A 26,102-nucleotide genomic window follows, 5' to 3' on the forward strand; every position below is an offset into this window, starting at 1 on the left:
AAAGCCTTCTGTCTCCATCGTTACATCCGTTATCAATACTGAAGAGATCTGAATCGTTGGAATCCCATCAGTTCTTTCCTCTCTGTCTCCCTTTTTCTTCGGTAGCATCTTTCCCTCCTGACGCTGCATTACTTTAGGATTCTCGTCCTGGCCAGCCTGCGATCGCGCGGACGTGTCTCGCATCCGTTCCGTTCGTGTGTCCTGTTACGTTCGCCGCATGCGAACGCTCTCGTGAAAACTCTCGTAAGAGATAAGTAAGGAAGAAGATATCGCGCATGTGTAATCGAGAAAGTGTAATGCATAGGCATAATATAATAATAATAATAATAATAGTAATATTGCATAACATACATAACAATTGTGATCGTGAGAGTATCTGTTACGAATAAATCAGTTGCAAATAAATCTTGTGACCTTTTTCCAAGCTACATTCGGTTCTACTTCTTCCACCTTCCACGATTTTTGAAACTTATGTTAAACCTGGTCGAAGAAATCTCGTGAAATACTTTAAGATGTATTAAACGGGTACAAAATCTAGTTTCGATCATTTTGTTTAGAAAGCTCTACTTCAATACTACTTTAATATTCAAAGAAAAATTGATGGAAAAACGACTTTTGCAGTAATTTAATAAATTATGTGCAAATAAACGGGTCTGTCGGTTCGGAGAGAAAGTGCAACACTATATTATATATTTATTTATATAATACAAATGAGTAAAGGAGCAGCGAGAACGTTCTCTAATGATGAGGAATGTAGTTGTGCGAGTCCTGAGGGCATCCTGGCAGCAGGCTCGACGTCTCCTCGTCCGTAGAGCTGCACAGCATCCCGACTAGTGTATAATCTACAAAGGGCGGCAGATCCAAGTCGGCGGTAGCCGGATCGCTATAGTTGTTAACGGTTCCGTGAGCAGGTCCGGCGCTCATCATCTGTGGCACCCGTTCAAGGATCTCACAGGTGTAATGACAACGTTCGTTGCTGGGATAGAAGAAGGATTCGGGACTATTCCGAGACTGGACCGACGTCTCCGCTACGCCGGAGTTGTGGAACAGCTTTTCTGCAGTTTCCGGTGTCTCCTGATTGCCGTAACAACCCTGAAGTCTTTCGTCCAGATTCGTCCGGATCGAATTTTGATGAACAACGCGGTTGTGTGGCTGGTTTTTAGCATCACCGTGCTCGAACATTTGGTGGTAACTATCGAAAGGATGATACGGCTTGCTCTCGGGGCTGCAGTTGCGTCGCACCGTCTCCTGTAGATCCTCGCTCTTCGGTTTTTGATAGAGGCTGTATTCCGCTCTGCTCACCATCGGAGGTTGACAACTGTTCTTGTAACACTCGACTTCTCTACGTGAAGATAAGAGATCTTCCTCCTTGACTTCGAAACTTTCCAAATGTAATCTGTTATCCTGTTGATCTTGAGGCCAATAAGACTGCTCGTGTTCATCCTTCGTGTTTCCATCGATAAAACCTTTTTGACTCTGCGACCGGGGATAATTCTGGTAGCTCAGAACGTCGCTCGCGGGCTGATTCTGATTCTTTTCTTGAACGTAATGGTGCTGGTGCATCGTTCTCCTGGAAGTAAAGCCGTTAGAGACTTTCTCAGGCTCGAAGTTGGCGAAATGGAGTCTCTCGTCCTGAGGCAGACTCAGGTGACTGCTGCTGGAGTCTTCGCTGAGAAACTGGTTCCAGTAACCCTGATCTTGATTTTGCTGTTTCATTTCGTACTTAATGGTACCGCTGCCGAGGTCGAGTAAAGTTGGGGGTGAACGAGCTACGTCCTGGGGATTCGCAGAAAAATCTGGCCTCAAGGGTTGATCCAGTTGAAAGATCTCTTCCGGTTGAAAGAGATCGCCCGTGAAGGGTGGAAAGTCGCCATAAGATGCTTCTTGAGGAACCTGATTTGGCAAACAGTAACCAACGGGGTTCTCTTGCGGCGGAACGTCCTGCAGCCAATAAGGCCCGTCTGTGGGAGGCAACTGTTGAGGATATATCGTAGTTTGATGGTGATGAGACTGTGGATACGACGGTACATTCGTCTGCAGCGAGCACATGCACTCGAAGGGCGGGCACGAACATGAGTATCCTACAATAATTTTATTATTATTTGAAATTTATTATTATTTAAAATTGTAATAAAATATATAATTTTTTAACCCTCCGTCTACTGCAATCATATTTATTACTCTCTTTGTTTTTTTTTCAATTTGAGTCCTTTTTGCTCAACTCAAGTTTTTTTTACTATTCTAGGTTTTTAAATAAAAATGTGAAAAAATTCAGTTACTTTTAACATCTCTTTATATTATCAAATAGTTTTTAATTCAAATGTTAATTTAATAACAATTAAAATTTGAGCAAAAATGAAGATGAAAATTCAGAGTGAAATTCTGCTTGTGCCAAAAAAGATCCAGATTGTAGACGGAGAGTTAATAAAACATATAATAATTGTTATATATGATATATGTAAATAACAATTTATTTTTCATTCTCTAGTTACAATTTATAAGAAGTAGGCGGCGAGTAGGTGCAATTTTCGCGGTTTACTGCAGATTTAATTTTAATAGTAATCAATTTTGCAAATCGAAAATTGAAATTTTATCAAAATTCAATGCATTTTATGCACAGAATCCCAAAATTTGCGATTCGAGATATTACAGCAGAAAAACTGACTGATAAAAGTCATTGTGTTTACTCCATTACGTTATCTTTGTTCAAAGTACGCGGTAGTTTTTGAAATGCGAGGATTTAAAGCTAACCAATCACAGGCCGCCGTAGCAACTAAGTTGGTACGCGTATAATGTTCGCGCGTTTCGTAGCATTTGTTGATTAATCGGCGAAATATGGTGAAATCAAATCTGTAATCTCTCGGCTTGAAAACGAACGAGTATGATTTTAAGAAGTAGTAAATTTGAATAAATCCGCTTCCGCTTTCCCGTTTCGTGGCGAGTGCAGTAAACGCGATACTTCGTGTTAAAGGCCCGTCTACAATACATGGAGTAAGAAGTAAGAGTAAGAAATTGACCAATCACAGTCGAATGTGAGAAGAATAATCGACTGTGATTGGTCAATTTCTTACTCTTCTTACTCTGTGTATTGTAGACGACGCCTTATACTTCGCAATGACATTCAGTTGCGGCTCGCGACGCGAAAATCAAGGTTACAATTTCCGAGCGCCATACTTGTTGCGTCGCGACGTCGTGTCGCGAGTTTCTTCAGTTTCTTGACGATTTCGAAAAGATCGTTCGGGATCAAGCGTCGCGTCGGTTTTAATTTGTAATTAATGTAAAATAGTTTTACGAAATAGTACGTGTTCAATGTGGAACATCATCTGAATCTGATGCTGCAGGAATTGACAGAGCAACGATGTTTAGTGAGTATTTGTTTCTTTACTCCTGTTTTACGAAAACTCAATATTAAGTTCATTACTTGAATATAAGGCTGGATTTTCACTTGACGCTACGATGCTCATTTTCAACGTCAAAACAGGTTACGTGATCAAAATTAATGCTTGATATTCGTTAATTTCTATCACGTGACTTACCCAGATAGTACACAATATTTACAAAATATTTACAAAATATTTAGAAATATTTATAAGATTTATTTGAAATATTTTGTAAATATTTTTGTGGTTAGATTGTACAGATCATAAATATTTATTATAAATATTATGAAATACTTATTAGAATCCCTAACAACACAGACCTCCAGGGGACGTCTTGAAGACGTCCAAAGGACGTCCGCGTATGTCCTTTGAACATCCTAAGGATGTCCTTCTTCATCCTGGATAAAGTGTGTTATTAGGGATAGTTTTAGTAAATGCTATAAAAATACTTAATGAGATATTATAATCCAAATAAAAAATACTTATTAGAAATATTTATTTATATTTATCATAAATATTGCATAAAATATTTAGTCTATATTTTAATAATATTTCGAATAAAGCTTTATATAAAATATGTATAAAATATCTATATAACATTTCAAAAAATGAATATTAATAAATATTTATTATAAATATTCTGTGCTGTCTGGGTATTTTGACGCCGAAAATGAGCGTCGAGCGTCGACATGAAAAGGTATCTTAAGTTAAATATTTTAAGTGTAGAATTCAGTTACAGAATGCTTCATAATGCAGTCTTAATCCTCGTAATAAATTCTGTGTAAATTTTTTATGGAGAAAATATTCCTTGGCGAAAATTAAAATCGGAGCACAAGTCGAATGTAAGAGAGCAATAGAAGTAAAACTTCTAGCAGGCAAAAATTGAGATAAAACGAAAAGACGTTTCCGTTTTTACATTTCTCAATTTTTTATTAACTCATTTTTTGCTTTTTAGAAGCTTCGTTTATTTACACTTCTGTTCTCTCGTCTTACATTCGATAACGTTTCAATCTTTATTTTTGTCAAGATTTCGATAATTGTAAATAAAGAACGATATTTTACAAATTAGGATTTAGGAAGGCAAATGGATAACAAAATTGTGCGCTTTGACTAATTTCAAATAGATTTGCAAGAGAATTTTAATTTGAGAGTGTGTTACAAAAAATAAAATATCTCATCTTCAGATTCTCAACTTTCCTCCACGCGCCTGCAGTTTCTGTTCGCAGGTATCTGTTCGCTAGCGCCATCTCGTGTACAGTTATATGTATGATTGTATCGTTGTCGCCTTATGAGAAGGGAAAATACATACATACATGTCGGAGCATTTGATGCTCTCATAATTCATTAGAGATTAATTAGTGATGCCTAATGTTACATTTTGGATGTGATAACAAAGAACAAAATATAAAATAGTAACCTTTATCAGAGATCAATGGAGGTGGCTGCGTCGTTCTCGACGGCTGCTCGAGCGTATCCGTGCTTGGTCTTTTAGTTCCTCTCAGTGACATTAACTGTAACGAAATATATGCATTTCATTGTAATTTGTTCATTAAACGTGACCTTTCATTGGTTGCAGGAAGACGCGGCCACAGATTGTAGGATTCGGCTCAATCTCTCCATTACGGTGAATCATTTTTTTCTTTTCTTATACAATTAAATTAATTGTAAAATGTTTTGCAATATATATATATATATAATTAAATTGTAAAGTGATCAACATCAAGATACAAATATTATGCGGCTGATATAACTTGAAAAAATATATCAAATTGGTATTTAATCCTAAAATTGGAGAAAGGTATAAAAGAATTGCTAATTGTGGCATTTTCGGAAACATAATCCGAGTAGCTCCGTGTATTGTTTACGATTAGGTTTATTTTTATTGCTGCACTGAACTCCACTAGCTAGAACTTTCTTTTATCATATATTGTCGTAGCTAGAACTTCTTGCTTTTGTCAAATATTAAACAGATACTTATTTCACTTTAAGTACAAAAAGTGTACAACTACTTCAACTATAAAACAATCTCTTGTTTAACATTAGGTGAACAATAAGAAGAAAATGATACGCGAACATTTGAATGTTTCCAACCGTCTCAGGTAGAACACGTATAATTAAGTCATAACGATATCATAGAACGTCATCATGACGTCATTTGTCACTTGAATATGAATTTGTAAATAATAAATAAGGTCATAATAATGTATTATGGTATTATTATGATTCTCTTTTGTTTTTCCTTGAAGTAGCTTACGTGGTCGCATATGAAATTACCTTGGAGCCTAGAGCGGCCTCTCTCGCTAAAAGCACTGCCAGTCCTCTGACCCTCCTACCGGCACCCACGCTTCTTCGCGCCTCCGATGTAGATTTCGCCTCCGGTCGCGGATGGTCGTGCTGGCCCTTGGCTTGGAAGAAAATCGCATGCTCCGTGTGCCGCCAAAAGTGCGTCACGGGATAACCGCAATGACCGCGACACGATAGTATCTCTAAGCGACCGGTGCACTGTCTATTGGGGCACGGTTTGCCCTGTTGCTTCTTTCTGGCCTGCGGACAAAGTTGAAGCGTGTATTGAATGCAAAGAAAAATTGAACTGTTGATACCCAGGTAAACATAAGTTGCAATGTTCCAAAATTCACTATCAGTACTGAGAATCTACAGCCTAGCAAATCATAAATATGATTACTATATAATACAGACATGTAAATGATGTATATTTACGTATATGTTATATAACACTCTACAGTAAACCCAAATTTTGATTAGAACAATAAAATTTTTTAATTAAAAAGTAAGAAAACTTTGTCACGTATACAAAACACATCTCTTAATGCTGTGTTTATTGAGTGCACGTAAACTATAGGTTTTTAGCACTGGCAGTAAATTGGAACATAGAAATCATATAGCCATAGAAACCATAATGATATTATAAGGATATCTTTCTCTCTTTTTCTCTCTTTCTTTCTCTTTCATCGTGACTTTATTTGTTTCTTATAAGTAACAAGTAGTCATGACAAGACATCCTATGATATTATTATGACTCATCTTACCTGGGTAAATCCGATTGACTTTTGATCTCTTATTCAAGAAAATTATCAGCGTCCAAAGGTTTAATTGCAGACTCGCGTAAATAACTTTGAATTACTCCCTCGATTATTAACAAGACGTAACGCCGTCGCAGACAAGCGGACGGCGACAGAATTTTGCGTCGCGACAAGAATGCCGGGGAACGCGTGTGACTATCGTGCGAGCGCAATTTACATTTATTATCGGGTCGAGATTTATGTTTATCGTTCCGTTATGCGCTTCGCTCACCTTATCGCAGATCGCCGGTCGGAGGTGAACCCTTCCACCGCCGGGCAGTATGCACTCCTGCGAACACACCAGAACGCCCAGGCAACTCTTCTTCAAAATGCTTACGTTGTGATTGTTAGTGTTTCTCATCGCCCAACCGGAGGCGTGCCTCCTTGCTTCCTCGCAATCCGGTCCATAGACTCTCCTCACATGTCCGTCCGCCCATTCGCACCAGGAATCGTATTCTACTACCTGAATCAAAATCCTATTTTTGAGATCGATCATGGCACTCGCAGGGATGTGATTTTATTGAATCTTTTGCGGGATTTGTAAGCACGTATTATGGGCCGACTATAATGGGAATAATATTGTACAGTAAGCCGTAAAATATAAGTAATTAATCAATCAGAGTCGATTCTCTTCATATTCGACTGTGATTGGTCAATTTCTTACGTCTTACAACTTACTATGCTATGTTGCTATCATTGTTGATGGCTCTTTAAACCCATTCTGCAATCGCATAGTTGTAAGTGGCTATAGTTGTAAGAATTAACGAATATTCTCCTCATATTTGACTGCATTGAAAAAAAACATTGGCTGCTACAGCAAATTAGATGGTGAAATATGGCACAGCATTTTTAATTGGTTGCAGCAGCTAATTTTTGGTTGCATTGGCCTATCTGCAATGTCAGTATAGGATTTCGATAGGCTAACACAACCAAAAATTGACTGCTGCAACCAATTAAAAATGCTCTGCTATATTTTACCATCTAATTTGCTGCAGCAGCTAATTTTTTTTTCAGTGTATGATTGATCAATTCTTACAACTTTAATCACTTACTACACTTACGCAATTGTAGAATGGGCTTTAGGAAGTAGATATTCGCCCGACAATTCGTCGGATTCGAGAGAAGAAACTTACCCTTGGAACGTTCGAATCGTTTATGTCCCACTCCTGATGAGGATGATGTTGCTGCTGGTTGCCGGCGACAGTCGCTGACATCGTCGGCGACCCCACGCGACTCCTGTAAAGAGAATATATCAGCATAAATTTCTTCAGACTTTTAAATATTGCGTCGTCATAATCGGTCCAATAAATCGGCATCATTGTTCCGCGAGAGATTTTGTTGCGATCGAGGATCGACCTTAAGACCTTGCAAGTTGTAGTCCGGAATCGAATTCTGAGACTAATTTAGTATTACGCAATTGGCCGGCAGCGGTGGGATAAAACCCCGATTTATGGTGCATACCCAGCTGTACTTCGCGCGATACTTATGGGAGTTCGTGGGTGGTATGACGGGACATGGAGCACGTTCAGCGTGCTTTCCGGAATCCTTGCATCCATTGCGATCGGATCGAGGTGCGAAAGATCAATTCTCGATAGTCGCTATAGCTACCCTTGAAATTTGTCGACAGTATATCGTGTCTGCGGTCGTACATTTATCTTCACTGGTAATCGAACATTTAATTCATCAAACGTGCTTGTGCGCGCGAAAAGTAGACGAATTTATTAATAACTGGAGTAATATTAATAAAATAACATTAATTAACGTTAATCAATAACAATAATCGGTAGCCGATTGGAAAAAGTTATCTATATCTTTCTTTGTTTCGCGTGCAAATAAATCTTATTGGTTCATTCTTATTTATTTATAATAGCTGCGTGTGCGTTCAGCAGAAAAAAGCAGCTTTGCAACTGTTCTAAGATTTTTTGATATAATTAAGTTCTTGCTTTTAGTTTCTTATAAATCTAAAAATATAAACCAATCGTACACGGAAAGAACGACTTGCAAATCTAAAAATAATTTTGTTAGAGTTATCGTTAAAATGATTATATAGAAACCTCAAGTATGATACTTCTGCAAAACTGCTTTTTCTACTGAACACAATCAATTTAACAGCTTTAACGTCAGCTTTTTGCGGGAATTTGACATAAATTATGAAAGTTCATGCAAGAAGTCATGCGAAAGCGCATTTATTTGATTAATTCGTCCTTTTGCTTGTATTATTAAGACTGAACATTCAGCTAATCTTTGTGCCCTAAATGGTTTTTGTGTGTCGCCATAGTCTCTCTTTCCCAAGCGGCGCAAGAAACACTTGTACATAAATCCTCTTATAAGTGTATCTCTTCACGTCAGCTCACAAACCAGCTCCTGCCTTTCCCCCGTTGACATTAAAGTCTGCGCTTATGATCTGTGGCGGCATTACGGTATGCGAGGACTCCTCGAGTTGCAACCGAGTGTGCAACGACCTCCCGATCGTATATCACACCTCAAATAGATTTTTCACAGTTTTGATCTCTGCGAGAGAGGTGCTTTGAGAGCATACAGAATATTATGCACAACTTGATGCACAATTAATGAGCAATTGAGGGATTTTCGTAATAAATATGAAAGGGCTGCGAGATCAAAATTAAATAATTTTCATCATCTCACACGGTTTTGCCGAAGTATTTAAATAATTAGTTAAATATAGATCTGAAAATAATTTTACTGTACGATCAAAATAATTATGTAGGATACTCAAACTAGTTGTTAGAACATCCAAATTTTTTGCAATATTGCTCATCGTGCTTGAGTTTTCTACATAAATAAATTTCATGATCCACTAAAATTATTTTCAGATCTCTGTATTTTTAGGTATTTCAACAAAATCATTCTTCTCATGCAGGGATTATATTTATTACGATTTATAATACAGTAGAATAACTTGATTAATACTTCTTGATAATGAAACTTGAATAACTGTCAGACACTCGCCAGACTCGATTTCCTCGGTCCTGCTAATTTAGGTATCGCAAATCTGCGAGCAGACTTGTATATTCACTCACTTGAATTTACTTGTCGCACGTATGTTCGTCAGGGACGGCATTTCGAAAGGATTTCCGCGCCTCCTACGGTGCTCGCACAGGTTACGCGTTAGGTGCGTGCACGCATCGTTTCCGTCGGTTTTATCGAGTCGCGTTCGTAGTCGGACGTTTACGATCCTGGAACACCTACTCAAGAACGTCTCATCGCCCGTGGGTCGCGTCTTCAACGACGCGGACCACCTCGTGAAACCTTCCTCACGCTGACATGATCACTGTCGAGGAGCCGCGGTTCCAATTGCCGCGATTGCAACGACCGCCAATCGTGTAAAGTATGTTTATTGCGTCCCTCGATTCGACACGCAGGCATTTATCGCCTGACATATTTCGTCTAGATTTCTGATGGCGATCATTTGCATCTGATGCTCGCGGCATCAGAAACGACTGGCGGAATGACTTCTTTCTTGACTTCTTCCATTGCACATCGCCTTGTCGTGTATATATTTAACATCAATTTTCACTTGCGAGTTTTATTAATTTAAAATAAAGTATTATATAAATATTATATTTTTGTTTGCATCATGGGATGACCCGTGTGATGAAACAGATTTTAATTATCAGTTATAGAAAAACCAATTGTTTAATTATCAATTATCAAAGAAAAATAATTTTTCGTGATTTTGATGATACCGATATGGTGCGCGGGCATTTATTGTCTGACATATTTCGTTTAATAATGTCTAGATTAAATAAGGAATAAGTATAATTTTTTGCACGCATATCTGATAAAACGCTTGTTTCGAAGCTTAATTAATACAGAGCGTCAGGAAAAATGAGTGTTTATTACTATTAGAATCATAAATAAATACAGGATAAAGGAGTCACGGTTTAGTAAGAAGATATAACGGATCTAGTCCATGTCTTTTTCAAATTCAAACCCTGCACTTGCTACTGAATAAAAATTTAAATTATGTTCGAAACATCTGTAATTGTCAATTATTGGTCGTGTTCAGCAGACTTAACTGTTGTGGAGCGGATCCGTGAGCTGTTATTGGATGATCTAGAAGAATACACCAATAGCAGCGAGCGCTGACGAATCTGCTCCACAACAGTTGAGTCTGCTGAACGCAACCATTGTTAATAATATACACAAGTTTTACACATTGTCATGTCATCCAATGTCGGCTCATATTAGTTTGCATTACTGACTTATTTTAATTATCAATTACAGAAAAATAATCAATTGTTTAATTATCAATTATAGAAAAAGTAATTTCTCGCGATTTCGATGATATCGACATACTCCAAAGAAGAAAGTATTCTTGCTTTGTGTCAAGTGATAATTCTGCCATTCTTTTTTGATAGTCCCTTATGCATAGTGAGAAGAAGACACGCGAGGCGCGTTTACTATACATTACGTCACCGCTTCTCTCTCTCTCTCTCTCTCTCTCTCTCTCTCTCTCTCTCTCTTTTCGTGGAAACAGCAAGAGTAGAATTGAACTGGAGGGGATACGACAGGGGAAGAGGATAGCTTTAACGGAGAAAAGAATCAGCTTAGGTGAATGATTGCCCGGATCGGTGATAAAGTCATCGCCTTTAGCACCGAGTAAGATGATACATCGGCGGACGATGCTGCGCTGAGATTGTCCGAAGCCGAAGACGTACGCACACGCGCGTGAACACACGCGTGCATTCTGGCGTACTGTCATTCTTGAGAGAAAGATGCAGAAAGAAACGAAGGGGGAAGGAGAAAGAGAAGTGGACGTCTCGCGTCTTCCTCGGTGTGGGTGCACGTTCAGAATTTCAGATATTAAGGTAGATACGCGCCGCGCGACAAGGCCACTAAAATATCACGAAGGGCACACTGTGTAAAGGAAGAAGAAATTTCTTGCTCTGTCCTCGTCCTTTCTATTCCCCCCCCTCTCTATCTCTCTCTCTCTCACACACTTCGTTCTTCCTCTTTTGGTTGTCTCCTGAATTTCTCTCTCATTTTCTTCTCCATCCTCTTTTTCCTCTCACCCTTGTTCGTTACTGTCCGCGATATCTGTACCCGTTCCTGCTCGTAGCAGGGCTAACGTCTGGATCTTTCCGCGAGATTAGCTTGCGAGTTAATCTCGCGCTTCTAAACAAGTTAATTCCTCGCGCTTTTAATTCGTGTTATCGATTGCGTTGGCCATACGGAGATACCGCGCCGATAGTTATATTACCCATATGTCGTAACTTTATGCTCCATTCGTTTATATTAATTTAGATACACATACAACCTGCCTATATTTAATCTTTTATCGTATTTTATTGTATTTTAATTCACATTTAAAATAAAATTAATATGTAAAAATACTTCTCATTGTATATAAAAACAATTATTTATTGCAGTGAATAACTCAAAATGTAAATGTAAAATAATTCAAATTTGTATATATAATTATATATAATATAATTATATACAACTTAATGTTTAAACAAAAGTTTCTATTCTGAGTTAAAAAGAATGTGAAGAATTAAGGATGTTAAATTTATAAAATTCTAAGTTATCTTCAATAATTTTTTTTTCTTTATTCTTTCGGTTGTGAATTTATTTCTCGGGAAAGTGTATAATTAATCTATGTTGACAGTTTGGAAATTTATATTACACAACGTTGCATTAATAACGTTACTTTTTCTTTTTGAAACGATAAGCTTACGATAAGTACTCGATTGTTACGCTTTTTTGAATTTTTGCTTAGTCAACAGGAGTCAGATCGCTTGAATTGCATTTAATGTTCTGCGAGATAATCAACGAACATCAAGTGATGTTCATTATTTACACTGAGAAAAAAATTGTTCAATTGGGTAAATTAATTTAGTTCGTCTTCATTTCTCGCGATGAAGAATGTATGTATTTAAGTCAAATATATCATATACAATTTTTTTTCATAGTGTAACTTGCGATGCAATATATGAAATAGACTGCACCTGAATTCGTGCACTGTATAATATGTCGTTAAGAATAATAAAATAAAGCAATTTATGTTTGTGCACTTTTTTAACTTAAGCAGCATTTCAAATTCGTGTAATTTATCGATCAGAAAGCATTGGCTGCGTTCAGAAGAAAAAGCAGCTTTGCAACTGTTGTAAGATTCTTTAATATGATAATATTAGTTTATACATTTAGATCCAGTGAGAAACTAAGGAAAATCATATTAAAGAATTTTACAATAATTGCAAAACTATTTTTTCTGCTGAACATGGTTATTCTTTAACAGTGAATCTTTTTAAATTAAAAATTTACCGCGTAATTGATCGCGTAAAAAATATCTATATTTTATCGATTTTGAGGACGAAAGATCTGTTTGATACATAATTACATAATGAAAAAATTTACAAGAACTTTTTACGATTCATTCAACTTTTTATTTTAAATGACCATCATAATATTATAAATGACTGAGATCTATTCTCTCATATTTAAATTGAAATTTTATTTTATATAATTTCCGACGTAAAAATTGTATTTTAGAACATACTGATGAAAGCCGAATGTTTATGAATTTTAATTTTGTAAAGATCATTTCAAATATGTTACATCACAACAAATAACCGGCGTATTGGCTGTATGCTCCTTTTTTTAACTTTGATTTATAAGTATTAAGCCATTATTTACCTCTATGTCGTAATGAACAAATGTTCTGTGAAATAATAAGTAATTCAAAGAGTATTTACAATTTTTTATATCGTTTTTTAAATTGATCACTCTAATTAGTGAAACTGATTATTAGTTGTTTACGTTCACTTGCTTGTTATTTTGCTTACGCCGATATCAATCTTTGCAATATCCATTTGTTTGCGAAAACAGTCTATCCACGTGTGATCTCGAATAGCAGAAGGACGGAGCAGTTGGGAGATGGCACAAAAAATTGAGCAAAACATGTTGAGGCTCAATGAAACGCGATAGAACGAAAGAAAACCGGTCAGGCTGGATTTTTGTAAATTCAACTTTTTGTTGATTCCGTACGCCGTTCCAAGAGCATATTTAGTAGATCGCGTTAATCCGGACATCCTAATAAGAAAGAGAAGGATGTGAATACAATCAGTTCGATGCACCAAATTTAAAGAAGCACGTGGGTCGTCTTATGCAATTAATGTCGCGTAATGCCACGGTATATTGATTAACAGCTAACTCGAAAATTTTAATTAAAAAAATCTTTGCGCGAATTTATCGCAATAAGATCGCAATTTTTGAAATCATAAAAAATTATATCTTATAATTAATTCATGGTTGATTTGACATCGTCGATGATATTAAAATAATGAAAGAACATTTCTCTAAAAGTAATTCAAAATTTTGAATGTCATTTTGTCCTATTCTACATAATATCATTGAATTAACAACCGCGGATAAACTGTCAGCTTCTATTCGGTTACCACGACATAAAAGGATTCACGACGGGGGTGGGGCTCTCGAAGGGTACCGCGGGTTCAAAGGGTTTCTTGGAGCGGTGAACAGAAAGAGAGAAAGAGAGCGTTCTTGAGATTCGAGATAAAGGGGGATCGTCTTACTCGCGGACATTCGTTTAATCTGTCTTCGAGGTGTTGGGCTGTGATCAATGGCGAGGCGGTAGTATATCCTTAATCGGTTTTCACAAACCGACCAGACGGCTGCCACCTCTCCAATTTGGAATCCTGAATTGTCCTTTTATCTCGAGTAATACAACGAGCGAGAGGATCGTAAAGAATTTGTCTTGGGCAATTCTTAACATATAAATCGGAAAAAGTTTATATCATAATGCTGGAGTCAAATTAGAAACGAGAATTATTAACCTTTTGCAATTTGAATATTTTTTTATACAAGCGAAATTAAGTTTTGTCATTCTTGCTCAAATTTCAATTTTTATTAAATAAAATCAAGTTAAAAATTGTTTGATAATGTAATAGAGAATATGTTGAAAAGTAATCCTGAATTTTTCTACATTTTTTGAAAGCTAAAACAGTAAAAAACTTAGGCTGGACAAAAAGATTTAGATTGAGAGGAAGTAAAAATGTAATTGTAGATAGAGAGGGTTAATGTATTATATAGAATAATTAAACAGAAATATTAATTTATCTTTAAATTGTTTTGTCATTTAGAATGTAAGTATATTGTGCAATAAGGATTTTTTTATTATTTTTTCTTGAGAATATGAGCTATATTTAATATAAGAAAAAGTAAAAGTAAAATAATGACAGAAAGCATTTTTGATAAATTAAAAATACCGAAGAAACGCGACTGCTCGCGCGCACGAATGGTCGTGCATGGCTCGATGAGGCGCGCATGTGTAAACGAGGGGTTTCTAGAACACCTAGCGTCCAATCAGGCCTCGTGATAACGCCCACACACCAATGGGAGACCCGCAGAACGCCCATTGATTAGATAGTAGCTGAATTTCTCTCACTATCTGAAGGAAGAGAAATCGATGACAAGCGCAAAAGTTACTAATTTTTTGCACTTATCAAGTCTGCTGAACCTCGTGTCTCATAGGGTTGGAATTTAATTCAGAACGAGAGAAGAAAGTAAGAAAAAATTTATAGATCGATAAAACCGACTTCTTATAATCCGTATGAAAAATATAGATGAAGAAATAAATAATTCATATGGATCGATTAAAATAGATACGCCGTTTTCTCGGTCCGCGATTAAGAGAAATTATACATTTGAATAAATTAAATACTTACAAAACTACCATAGTCGATCCGGTTTCGTAATTGATATCTCGGTGCTTTGTTGATCAGCCACAGTAAAGGATTCGCGATCACTATGGGCGATCTTCCGTTGATTTATCACAACTGTAGAAACGCGCCACTTCGGGTCACCGACGGAACACGAGGAGACTGCACTTCACTCAAAGACAGTTTTTTTATATCTTCAAACATTTCGATCACCCTCACGGTATCATAGAAAACGATCAGTTTTTCTATAATTTATCATTTTGACAGTTGATGGATTTACAATTGCTCGTAGATTCATATTGTCGTATAATAACGTTTCTTAGGTTTGACTTATAACTGGACTCTTGTAAGCAAGAAGTGACTTAGTCAAGATTCTCGCAGGCGTCTGTGGATCGATTTTGACGTTTGCTTCGGAGCGAACAGGTGCGTGCCGATGCGTGCGGCACGACGTCGCTGCGTGAACTGAGGCAGCTCCACCACGGTAGAAACTAGCTGGACTCCAGGCACGTTGTGCGTAGCAGAACGCGAGTTATACCGTGGTTGCCACCATATGTCGGCAGGCACCGCCTATGGGAGTGGCGGTGGCTAACCAATCGCCGACTGCTTCTCTTTTGAGGGTGCCTAATCGAGGATAGCAACCCCTCTCGACCCACGGTGAAATCGATCACCGGAGGTTCCTCCCTGTGGCAACGGGATTTCTCTCGAACTTCGTGGTCCAAGGCTGCTCTGTTTCGATACATCGAGATTTGCACGGAAAATGATAGTAGTTTTGGAAGTTTCACACCTCTAACCTGTAAAACAAGCAAGGTAGTGATATTTGCAAATATTAAATAGATTGTGAAGAAATGAATAAAATTTAATAGAGAGAGAGTCTTTTATTTTTTTTGTATTTTACATAATGTTAGTTTCATTTTAACGAACTTAATTATTTGTGAAAAAGTAACAGAAACGTCGAATGGAATAACAAAGCTTAAATCGAACTTATTTATAATTCATAATTACTAAGTATTAGATTATATTTTATTTATTAATTATTTTTGAAGGAATTACAGAAGCGAGGAATATAATAGTAACAAAGTTTAATCGAGCTTATTTACGGTTCACAATTATTTTTAGATTATATTTAATTTGTTAATTACACTAAAATTATTTAACACTTGACGATAGATCAAATAATATTTCAATAATGTATATTTCAATTTTCTGTCGGGCAAAATACTTAATCTTTGGAATTATACAATATCATTCATCCTAAAAGAACGAGTGTTAATTGACTAATCGTGTGACGTGATGGCCTGAGTTTGTAATCAGCTGGCAATAGGGTGTCCCTCGCAGGAACCTCCTATTTCCTACCTTCCCTATCCCGTTGCCTCCCCCAACCCCAGGTACCCGCATTCAAGACAACGGCCCGTTACGCTCCGATCGAACTCGAACCCACGACGCAAACATATCTGCCGAGGTGAACGCGTCCTCGGAATTGTGAAGTTGCGATCTCAACCCAGAAAGAGGACAGACATCGCGGATACATCGCTCCAACTTTTCGAAAGCTAGAAACAACCGTTTCAACGTTGTCTATTCTCTTTATACACATCACGAACGCGATTCGCGATCTTTGCCGTTCGTTTTGTACAGCTTCCTATAAATCGCCTGACGATACAGAGGCATGTCAGGTTGCTTTCGAAATTCTTATCTCGTGCTAGATAGTGTAAACAATGGTCTTTGTAGCTTTGCACAGTATTTCCGATATTTTAAATTAAATTTATATATATATATATATATATGGATATGGATAATATTCATTTTTTCGCGCTCTTATAAAATGAGGTTTATCGTGTCCGACGATCAACTTCCGCGCTTTGCTCGCACGTGCGATTTGACGCATGTACTCTGGCACGTGCGTATAAAAATATATTTCTGGCGTTACTTCCTACCACGTGCATACAGGTGTTAAAACTATAGGCTTAGGTTGTCTAAAAATAAATTTTTGTTTCTTAAATGTATCTCCAAGTCGAACGAAATTTTCGAACAAATTTTTTAATTTCTGTTTGTAAAATGTTGTTCTTTTTGGTTTTTGAGATTTTCATCATTGCTATAGAAACCGAAGCGTCTCGTGCATAATTCAGTAACCAAAATTTATTTTTAGATTATATGTATAATACACGCTTCATGCTTAATCCTGCTTTAATTGAAACAATTTCCTAAAATCGAAACTAATTTTTTAACGTTTTACATATTTTTCATAATTACATTATATACATTGGAAAAAGTACCTGATTGTATATTAATTGGAATTCTGGTTAAAAATGGACAAATTAGAATTTTTTGGTTGAATCTATTATAATTGTACATTGAAAAAAGTTGAAAAAAAAACTAGAATTCTAATTGATATGATTAAAATCTTCTGATTCGTTTATTTTCAACAGAAATTTTTCTCAGTACGTGAAATGTACAACTATCTTTAGCTATGTGAAGTCATCTGAAAGGAATCGGGACACTACCCTTATGTTTTTCCAAGCCTTTGATATATTACAACGTTTTAAATAAGATCAATTTTTGAAAGTTGGAATGTCGCTAGAACATAGCATTTTACACCGGATGACGTCTCTCTTCGCTCTATCCGTCCCTTTCTCTCCTCTCTCATCCCCCACATCCTCTGTAGACCCATTAAACATGGAAGGAACCGTGAAATCGGGTGGGGTGGAGAGGGACAGTGGCGGGAGGAGAGAGACACAGTTCGAGGCTGTTTAAATACAGAGGGTGTGCAATCAGGAGTGTTTGCTGCCCCGCGCGAGTGAGTGAGCGAGCGAGCGACTGAGCGGATCAAAGGATAAACGTTGGTGGGTTGGGGTGGCTGATAGCGAGCTGATTTGATTGTCGGCCTCCGCTATTGTCCCCGAAACTGGCCTATTGTACGCCTCCGTGACAGTACACTCTGGTTACTTGCACACAGATACTGCTCGCGTGTATCGGCGAGTGCGTTCCTGTGCATGACACTATCTCCCCGTTCGCGACGTCGCGTCGCGTCCCGCCGTTTCTACGTAATAAACGCACCGCGAGATCGCACGATGCAACTGCTCTCTTTCGCTCTCTCTCTCTCTCCCTCTCTCTCTATCTCTGTCTCTATCTTTGTCTCTCTCTCTCTCTCTCTCTCTCTCTCTCTCTCTCTCTCTTCTCCCGTCTCTCGAGACAATTATTGTGAATTATTGTGAAAGAAAGGAAAAGATCGCGCCCATTATAATTTTTACGAGCCTTTTCTGACGAGCCATTAATTCGCCTCATCACTTCGTGAAATGTTTCTTTATTGCGGTTTTAAACGAATTTTTCTCGTTTTTTTAAATGTTCTACAAAATATCTAACAAAATGTTAAAAGTAACTATGTAATTGAGAATTAAAATTATTTTTTGTGTTGTTTTCGCTCGTTTCTTCATAACTGATCTCATAAGCAATTGCGAAGCAGTGGCGACATATCATACCGTTTGAGAAGGTCAAATTTTCGGGCTTATCTGCGCATCTGCCTCGCATTTGCATACAATGCTAGTCGCGTGCCTCAGCCAGCAACGTGTAGGAGGAGACTAAATCCCCTCTCTCCAAACTTTTAAATATTCTGTCACCTGTCAGCTACGTGCGCGCGTCCTTAAGCGCAATGCTTACTTAACGGCCTCTGATTTTCCAGCATTATATCGAGTGATCATACCCTATCTTTCTTGCTATAATTTGGAGCAATCTATTTTTTCCATATATCTACTTACTTAAGACATATTTATTATAGATACGTCTTTGGAACTTGCGTCTGTTTGGTGATGCAATTTTATTTACATTTCCGATGATCACTCTTTTCAGCGACTCTTACCTGGTTGAAAGCCAGATGACAAGAATATAATGTCGGTAACCCGCTCACGTCTCCGGACTCGTGCCGGCTGCTTCCGGTTTTTCAAAGCGATGCTACCTTCTGGGCCCGAGATCTCTATGATCTGATGTGAACTCCATAATCCATTCAGCACGAGTCAATCCTCCGGCTGCTTTGTAAATCGTTTGGGGTTACGAACTCGCTCGACGGAAAATCACGTTATTGACATAAACGTACACATACATAAATTCATGTTTGTTGCAATTGTTGCACTTCAGAGGATTAATCCGCTGACAAACATAGAGAAATTAAATTGGGACAAAATATTCATTGATATTTGTCAAACTACTACTTTTCGCGTTTACTTTGCATCTCGATTTTTTTCTTTCGACGGCGATTTCCGCCGGCGGAAACTATGAAAACATTACGGCTTCCTAGCGTGCCCTCAAAAAAGTTGATATCTATTGTCCCCGCGTTTAACCGATGTTACCCCGGAAAACGCGCCCTTTAGATTAAGAAAAAAACCACCCTTCTGAATATCCCTTAGGGCAATGCGACATATGCCTCGGTACGACCTACGATGAGGAATTTTCGTAATCGCCGGCCAATCATCTTTCACCTCGGCAGGAAACGCGTGCGCAAGGGGGTTGACTTCGACGAGGAGGCGGAAAGGGTTCATCACACTCTTTCACCTCAGTTTTTATAAAGCGATCATACGATTTATCGATAGAAAGAATTTGTATAATCAAACATGCCTAGGATGATTCATAGAAAGATTTTCTCTGATAATTTTGGCTCATTTAATTACGTAATTGAAAGGTCCGTGGTTCACACGGATGATATTTTGCGCCCTCACTTTCTTTCTATTCTCCCACATTCATTACATTATATCGAGAATCTTATCTGTCAGGTAGCGATAGTAATACGATTTCAATGACTAAAGTTGAGATTAATAGCATTTTCTAACGACAGAGAAAAAGGGGGTGTTCTTGGAATTCATAGAATAATGTCGTATCTCTAGTAGAAAAGAATTCAATGATCATCTAGAATATTTTCGTGTGTCCGTTTTTTTTTTGGACAGCGTGAAGCGACGTAGGAAGTTTTAAGATTTAAGTACCACATGTTGGTTTCCCTTTGACCGAAGGACTCCCGGCTTCTCATTGTGTGCCAATTGAGCCTCGTTTAAGGAGGGGGTGGTAGGTTAAATTGATTTAAATTGGTCTCGAAGAGCGCGCCCGCTCTCGCGGAGCGGCGTGAAAGGCAGGGAAAAATATCTTGCTCCTATCGCCAAGTCGAATCTTTTCATGATACGGGAGCATTTATAGAATTCTGTACCTGTCTCTTTTTCGTAGGTCACTCACTATTATACATTTTTTCTGAAATTTCGTCGTATTACAGAGTCTCCCATTAGGGCACCCGTATGCGCTCAGCTGCGAATTCACGATAGGCGTGCACGCGTTATATCACGTATGAGCCTATTTATAGGTCAGCTATCGTGTGTAGGATCTTTGGCTTCTCGATTTCGGCCGGTTTTTTTCCCTTTCTTTTCTTTTCTTCTTTGAATTTATTTCTCGGCCAGCGAGGTCGAGATACATCTAAATACATGCCATCGTGTTGTGATCGAGCGGTTTACCGGAAAATTTTTTATTATGTCCAGTTCAATGAAACTCAATTCCAGAATGACATTTCCAGAATCGATTAAAAAATTATATGAAGCATTCTGTGATGCATTTCATATTATTTGATTTTATTGAAAGATAAAAATATATATATATAAAGTTATATTAAATAATTCTAAGGTTTGCGATTGACTGAGCTAACTTCACCAAAATTGCGTTATTAAGAATTAGTATTAATAAAAGGTAATGATTGATATTGATTTAAATTAATGAAATACGGACATTATTGTTCTTGATCTAAAAGATTTTTTTAGATCACTTATGAAACTCTAACCCTTTTGTTAAAGGACCGTCTCTTCCGTTACTCTATTCGGATGCACGCGAGCATTACGAAGCAATGGTTTGCGCATAAATTAAAACGTTTACTCGACCCTCCAAGTCCGAAAATGGCCGATATCCCGCGGGGAAGATCCTCCGCAACGGAAACTAGACACGCGCGGCCGATATAAATTTTACAATTTTTAAAAACCACCCCTTTCTTCATGTGAAGGGCTGCTCGGTTTAAAATTCTATAGTTCGCGTTATGAAATAAGCACGTCAGGGTGGACGCACAAATATCGGTCTCGAATGCTGAAATACCAGTTGGAATATCGTTCGACGATACGAGACTCGAAGAGTCACATCTCCAAAGTCTTGCTGCTTCTTCTATTTGTACTTCGTAAATCCCTGTAACTCTATATGATGGGTATCTTGCAAAAGGGGTTATCAACAAATGTGTTCAAACATATAGGGTGTCACCAGACGCGAAAGGGGCCCAGCTAAGATCAACCAACCCCTCGTGTCAATAATCAACCCTGTAATCCTTTCAGCGCGAGGGATCCGACCGATGCGCTTGTAACCGTTGAGAATCGATTTACAAATGACTTCTTAATTTAATAATCGTAGTCTATATTTTCTTTACTATGTAAGAGCCAAAAGATTTAAATCTATAATTTTATCTTAAATTTCAGAACGAGAGATAGAAAAGATTAGACGATTCTTTTACGTGTAACAATTGTATTAAAAAATGGTAATATTTTATCAATGCTTATTGGAACACAAAAATATTTATTAATAATATATTAAAAATATTTATTAATAATATATTAAACACGACAAAATGCTAAACCGCAGTGTAACTTTTCTAACGTTTGTAATGTGCCTTAAAATCGACAATAGCCTTTAACAAGCGTTCTCATGATGGATTAGGTATTCTTCTTTTAAACGCAGGCACGAGCCTTGACAAAGACAGGCAGAAAACACGCGGTCCTGCGTGTTTTCTGAAAAGGTTCGCATTCTCAGCACAAGGCGAATTTTGATCCAGAAGCTATAAGGCTGCAATTACACCCACACTATTCGTGAAAACAGTTTGACGTTCCAGACGTTAAGATTGAATTGAAAGGTCAACAACGTTGAGGTTTCAAAAGTTATTGCCACTACATCATCATACATCTCGACATGAGATATTTCGAAAATAGTTGGTTCTCGAAAAGCTTTGGTATCCGCAAAGAATCAATCCCATCAGAGCCTTCTATTTTTGACCGCCTTTGGCACGCGCCCCTTTTGGATAGGAAACGCTCGACTTCGTTTACGTCGGCTCTATGAATGGCCGATCGCGGTCTATTAAAGTGAAATGATTATCTTCTGTACTGACAGACGAGCAGATTTCTGTAGAGGGGTGAGGTAGACGGTTGCTTGTCCGTAATTCTATATGGGAGCGCGTTCAGTGAAAGAAGCATACTATATTAGAGCTTATAAATCTACGTCGCATTAATTGAGTTTTTGGAGCACGATCAATTATAAATGATTTAGAAATTTTTCTTAGTCTTTTAATGTATAATAAATTAAGCTTCATTAATTGTTCCAAAATTAAGCATTATATTTCAGAATTAAGCATTATATAGCAGACTTATTCTATAAAGGATTCTACATGAAATTTTTGTAAAATTTAGACAAATATTATTGCGATGTATTTAAATATTATTACAATATATCGGATATTAACGAAAACATTCGTTAAAATGAATGAGATATCTTTTATGTGCATGTTATGACACTTTTTGAATATAATAAATTGAAATGCTACACGGAAAGAATAGTTTTGCTGTGAAGTATTTAAAAATTTGGCTAGATATAGTTTGTTTTTGTTGAACCATCAAAATAATTATGTAAGACATTTAAACGTTAACAATGCTTCAGAAAGTTTTAACATTCTAGCAACTGGTATTTAAGCATTCTACATAATTATTTTGATAGTTCAAACAAAATTAATTTCAAATCTATATCTAGCTGAATTTTTAGATATTTTATCGAAATTGTTTCTTTCATGTAGATGTTCTGCACTTACAATATTAGATACAAAAATATTCTCTTATGGAGCTGAGAGTCGAATATAACTTGCAAATTTCATTGTTAATTGTCAATCGCCAATTGTCAACCACTATTCTATAGCGATATAACATGTTTTTAATAACGTAGTGAGATTTAAAATATTACAATGATGGAAAAATAAGATACATTTCGCAACGTTCGACGTAACTACCGCGAAACCCTATCTCTATCAGTGATGCATTAAAAGCGCCATAAAAGGGCTTGTCAAACGGCAATCATCCCCTATTATATAACGTCACTCCCCTCACGACGCTCCGCCGTTGCTGACTCGTGTGAACTCTGCGGAAAAGATAGGAAGATAGTGGAACTGTGGTCGGAAAATAATGCCGCGGCTCACGGCAGAAGAGGTAAACTGATCGGTCATGTCATGCCTTATTGGCTCGTCAAGCCGCCCACATCGTACGATTAAAGCTTTCGCTTTTCGCGTAGTGACCTTCTCACAGCATCCCACGATACTCTCATGTCTCTTTCATCAAATCCCTAGATTAGGAGCAAAATAAGTACACATATTCAGCAGTTCACTATTCAAAAAAATAAGTGGATTAATAGAAATCTTAGATATAAAGTAATATTTATAAATTACCTAACAATCTTCGAAATTCTGTGAAATTATTTAACGAGAGGAGAATCTGGATTTCATACATTATTGAATTAAGCTCTTCAGATAATTTATAATTCACTTTTCTGATTGCAGGATTTTTATTTATAATTTTATATACCATGTATTTTGGTATGCGTGTGTTTGTATACGTGTATTTTACATAAGTATCTACAATATGTATCTTGAGTTTTCAAATGTTCTTCACGCTATAAAAGATATAAAATTACAAATAGAATTTTTTTTATTAGACTTTGATGGCTTTTATTCTTCAAAGAGCGTGAAAATCACGTGCCATCTAGATCTGCCGGATAGCTTGCGGAAAAACTCACTTTGCGAGACGCGTCGGTGCAGCCTGTTAACCTTATCAGGATATCGCCGTTTAACGACACGGTGCATGACGGCGGAAGGACCACCTGGCGTCCGCAACCACGTGTCGGACCTAGTGGACACGTGTCCGCCATGCATGTCCTTCGGAAAGCAGCGCTCGTGCCATTCGCGTATCTAGCTGTGGAAACGTCGCTTCGCAAGCCCCTTGAAAATATTATCACCATGTAGGCACCATTATCTCTCAGTAACTAATCACCATCACACGCTTACCAGAATGAGTCTTCATTATCTATCGCGTTTATTCGCACGCTAAAGACTAATTGAAATATTACGGTTAATAAAACTTGAGTGCGATTAAAAGTTTTTGAAACAAAGAAAAGACTTGAAGGATTTTAAAGACTGTGGCACACAAAAAACTTAAATAGTAAGAAGTAAGAAGTTAATTTTTTGGATTTGTCACTACTTATGTTATTGCCTTACGGTCTTTACCGAGATTGGCCGATTCGCTTATTGCCCTACGTTTTTCTGAGTGTACGACTTTACCTCGTGAACCCAAATTGTTCTAAAATTCGGCGAGTAATATACACATTGGTTGTACGAATGGCGCATCAGCAGACTAACGCTATATGTGAATGCATCTTCGAGCGTCCAAATAAACCAATATTTTTCCCATGGATATACATAAGCGATTCTTACGACGAGGGTGCACTTCACTGACAGCATGGGGGTACGGGTGCGCCGCGTACATGCCCCATGCTGCGCGGAGCAATACGCTACCAGTCCGAAAGCAGCCCCATAAACATCCCGCGCTCGCTTTACTTGGACCTCGAGTGCGCTCATGTGAATGCGCCGTTCGAGTGTCTCGCGAATCGAATCGTTACTACTTTAACAAACTGTTAACAGGCCGTACGAGACAATTTATATTGGAATAGCAGACAGCGCGGATAATAATTCTAACGAGCCACGCTCATTCGCGTTAACTTGCGCCATGTATAATAGCTAATTGTGTTTCTTTTTTCCTCTGCTTTCGTGAAACGTCACGTTTTCAATGATAAATCATCTTTATCATCGCGATACTTTGTTCATAATATCATCCTGTCTTGAAGTTTAAGTATTTGTACAGAATTTGCAGCAATATTGTTGCAACCTTTACTGCAATATTGTTGGAACATTGCAGCGTTGCTGGAATGATCTGTGCTATGTTATATTCTTAATATAAAATGTCTTTTGTCTACAATATTTAAATAAGTTTAAAACATTTAAGGTCAGTGTGCTATAGAGACAGTCGACAGATTATAAAAAGGGTTGTCAATTTTGATAGCTGGTAGGGCGAAAGACAAGGAGATCGGTGATCGATTGGTTTGTAGAGAGACGAGGAAGATCGACTGGTAAGAACGTTGACAGCTCGAACCCTCTGCCTGACCTTCGATACGGATGCCAGCGGTACAAATGAACGGAATTAAGGGGCTTTTAGAGGCGTACGTGCACACACACGCTAGTCGCATTCAGTAGGGGTAGATAACTCCCGGGAGAATCACGAGGGGGGCAAGAGCAATGGTCGCGGGGAGCGAAGAGGAAACGTTCGAGGGGTGCTCTTTGATTGGTGTGGGAAGATTCACCGCCAGTTAAGCTCTGCCACTGACTGCTCCTGCTAGGGAATTTCCCGATGTAACACCCACAAAGGAAACGCAAAGGGTGGTCGTGTATATATTCTCTAATTGACGATTACTCCCGCTGCTATTTACTTACGTTACTTCGCCAAAATTACCTTTCCAGACTTGGAGTTTCTCCGACACCTCGTACATGTCAATCTTCCGCGAATTCGAGAACTACAACGTATACAGGCAAATCAGAGATATCGTTGTCGGCTTTTGTGTTAATTGCACTACTTTTCTCTAACTTTGATACAATCTCGATATTACTAACGACGCGATCTCTCGAATTTTCGGTGATTATGGGGACCATAGAATTACTGATTCATTGGGTGATCAAACAATCGGGAGGGTTGCATGCAGTAACGTTTATCTAACGGGTGTCATAAACACGCCCCTTTCGTCGTAGCCGTCTCCGTCGTCTGGCTTCCCATTGTCTTCCCGGTACAAAGCCACAAAGCGAT

General features: G+C 37.8%; 1 protein-coding gene across 1 annotated transcript; it reads right to left on the reverse strand.

Annotated features, from left to right (window-relative positions):
• Positions 1 to 738: 738 nt before the first annotated feature.
• On the reverse strand, positions 739 to 15,314 carry LOC108768774 (transcription factor glial cells missing). Its single transcript, XM_018519337.1, has 6 exons — positions 15,169 to 15,314; positions 7,594 to 7,696; positions 6,693 to 6,923; positions 5,655 to 5,924; positions 4,798 to 4,891; positions 739 to 2,081 (listed from the first exon to the last, which is right to left on the reverse strand). Exons 1-6 carry the CDS (start codon positions 15,177 to 15,179, stop codon positions 739 to 741), a joined length of 2,052 nt encoding a protein of 683 aa, XP_018374839.1. The 5' UTR covers positions 15,180 to 15,314.
• Between the last annotated feature and the right edge of the window lie 10,788 nt (positions 15,315 to 26,102).

This window comes from Trachymyrmex cornetzi, unplaced genomic scaffold (genome assembly GCF_001594075.2).
Source record: "Trachymyrmex cornetzi isolate Tcor2-1 unplaced genomic scaffold, Tcor1.1 scaffold83, whole genome shotgun sequence".
NCBI classification, from domain to species: Eukaryota; Metazoa; Arthropoda; class Insecta; order Hymenoptera; family Formicidae; genus Trachymyrmex; species Trachymyrmex cornetzi.

What these genes read in the sequence shown, in the direction of transcription:
- LOC108768774 (XM_018519337.1), bottom strand. An exon ending in ACGATTCGAACGTTCCAAGG is followed by an intron (nt 6,924 to 7,593) that starts GTAAGTTTCTTC and finishes ATTTTGATTCAG; the next exon opens with GTAGTAGAATACGATTCCTG. An exon ending in AGGCCGCTCTAGGCTCCAAG is followed by an intron (nt 4,892 to 5,654) that starts GTAATTTCATAT and finishes ATTTCGTTACAG; the next exon opens with TTAATGTCACTGAGAGGAAC.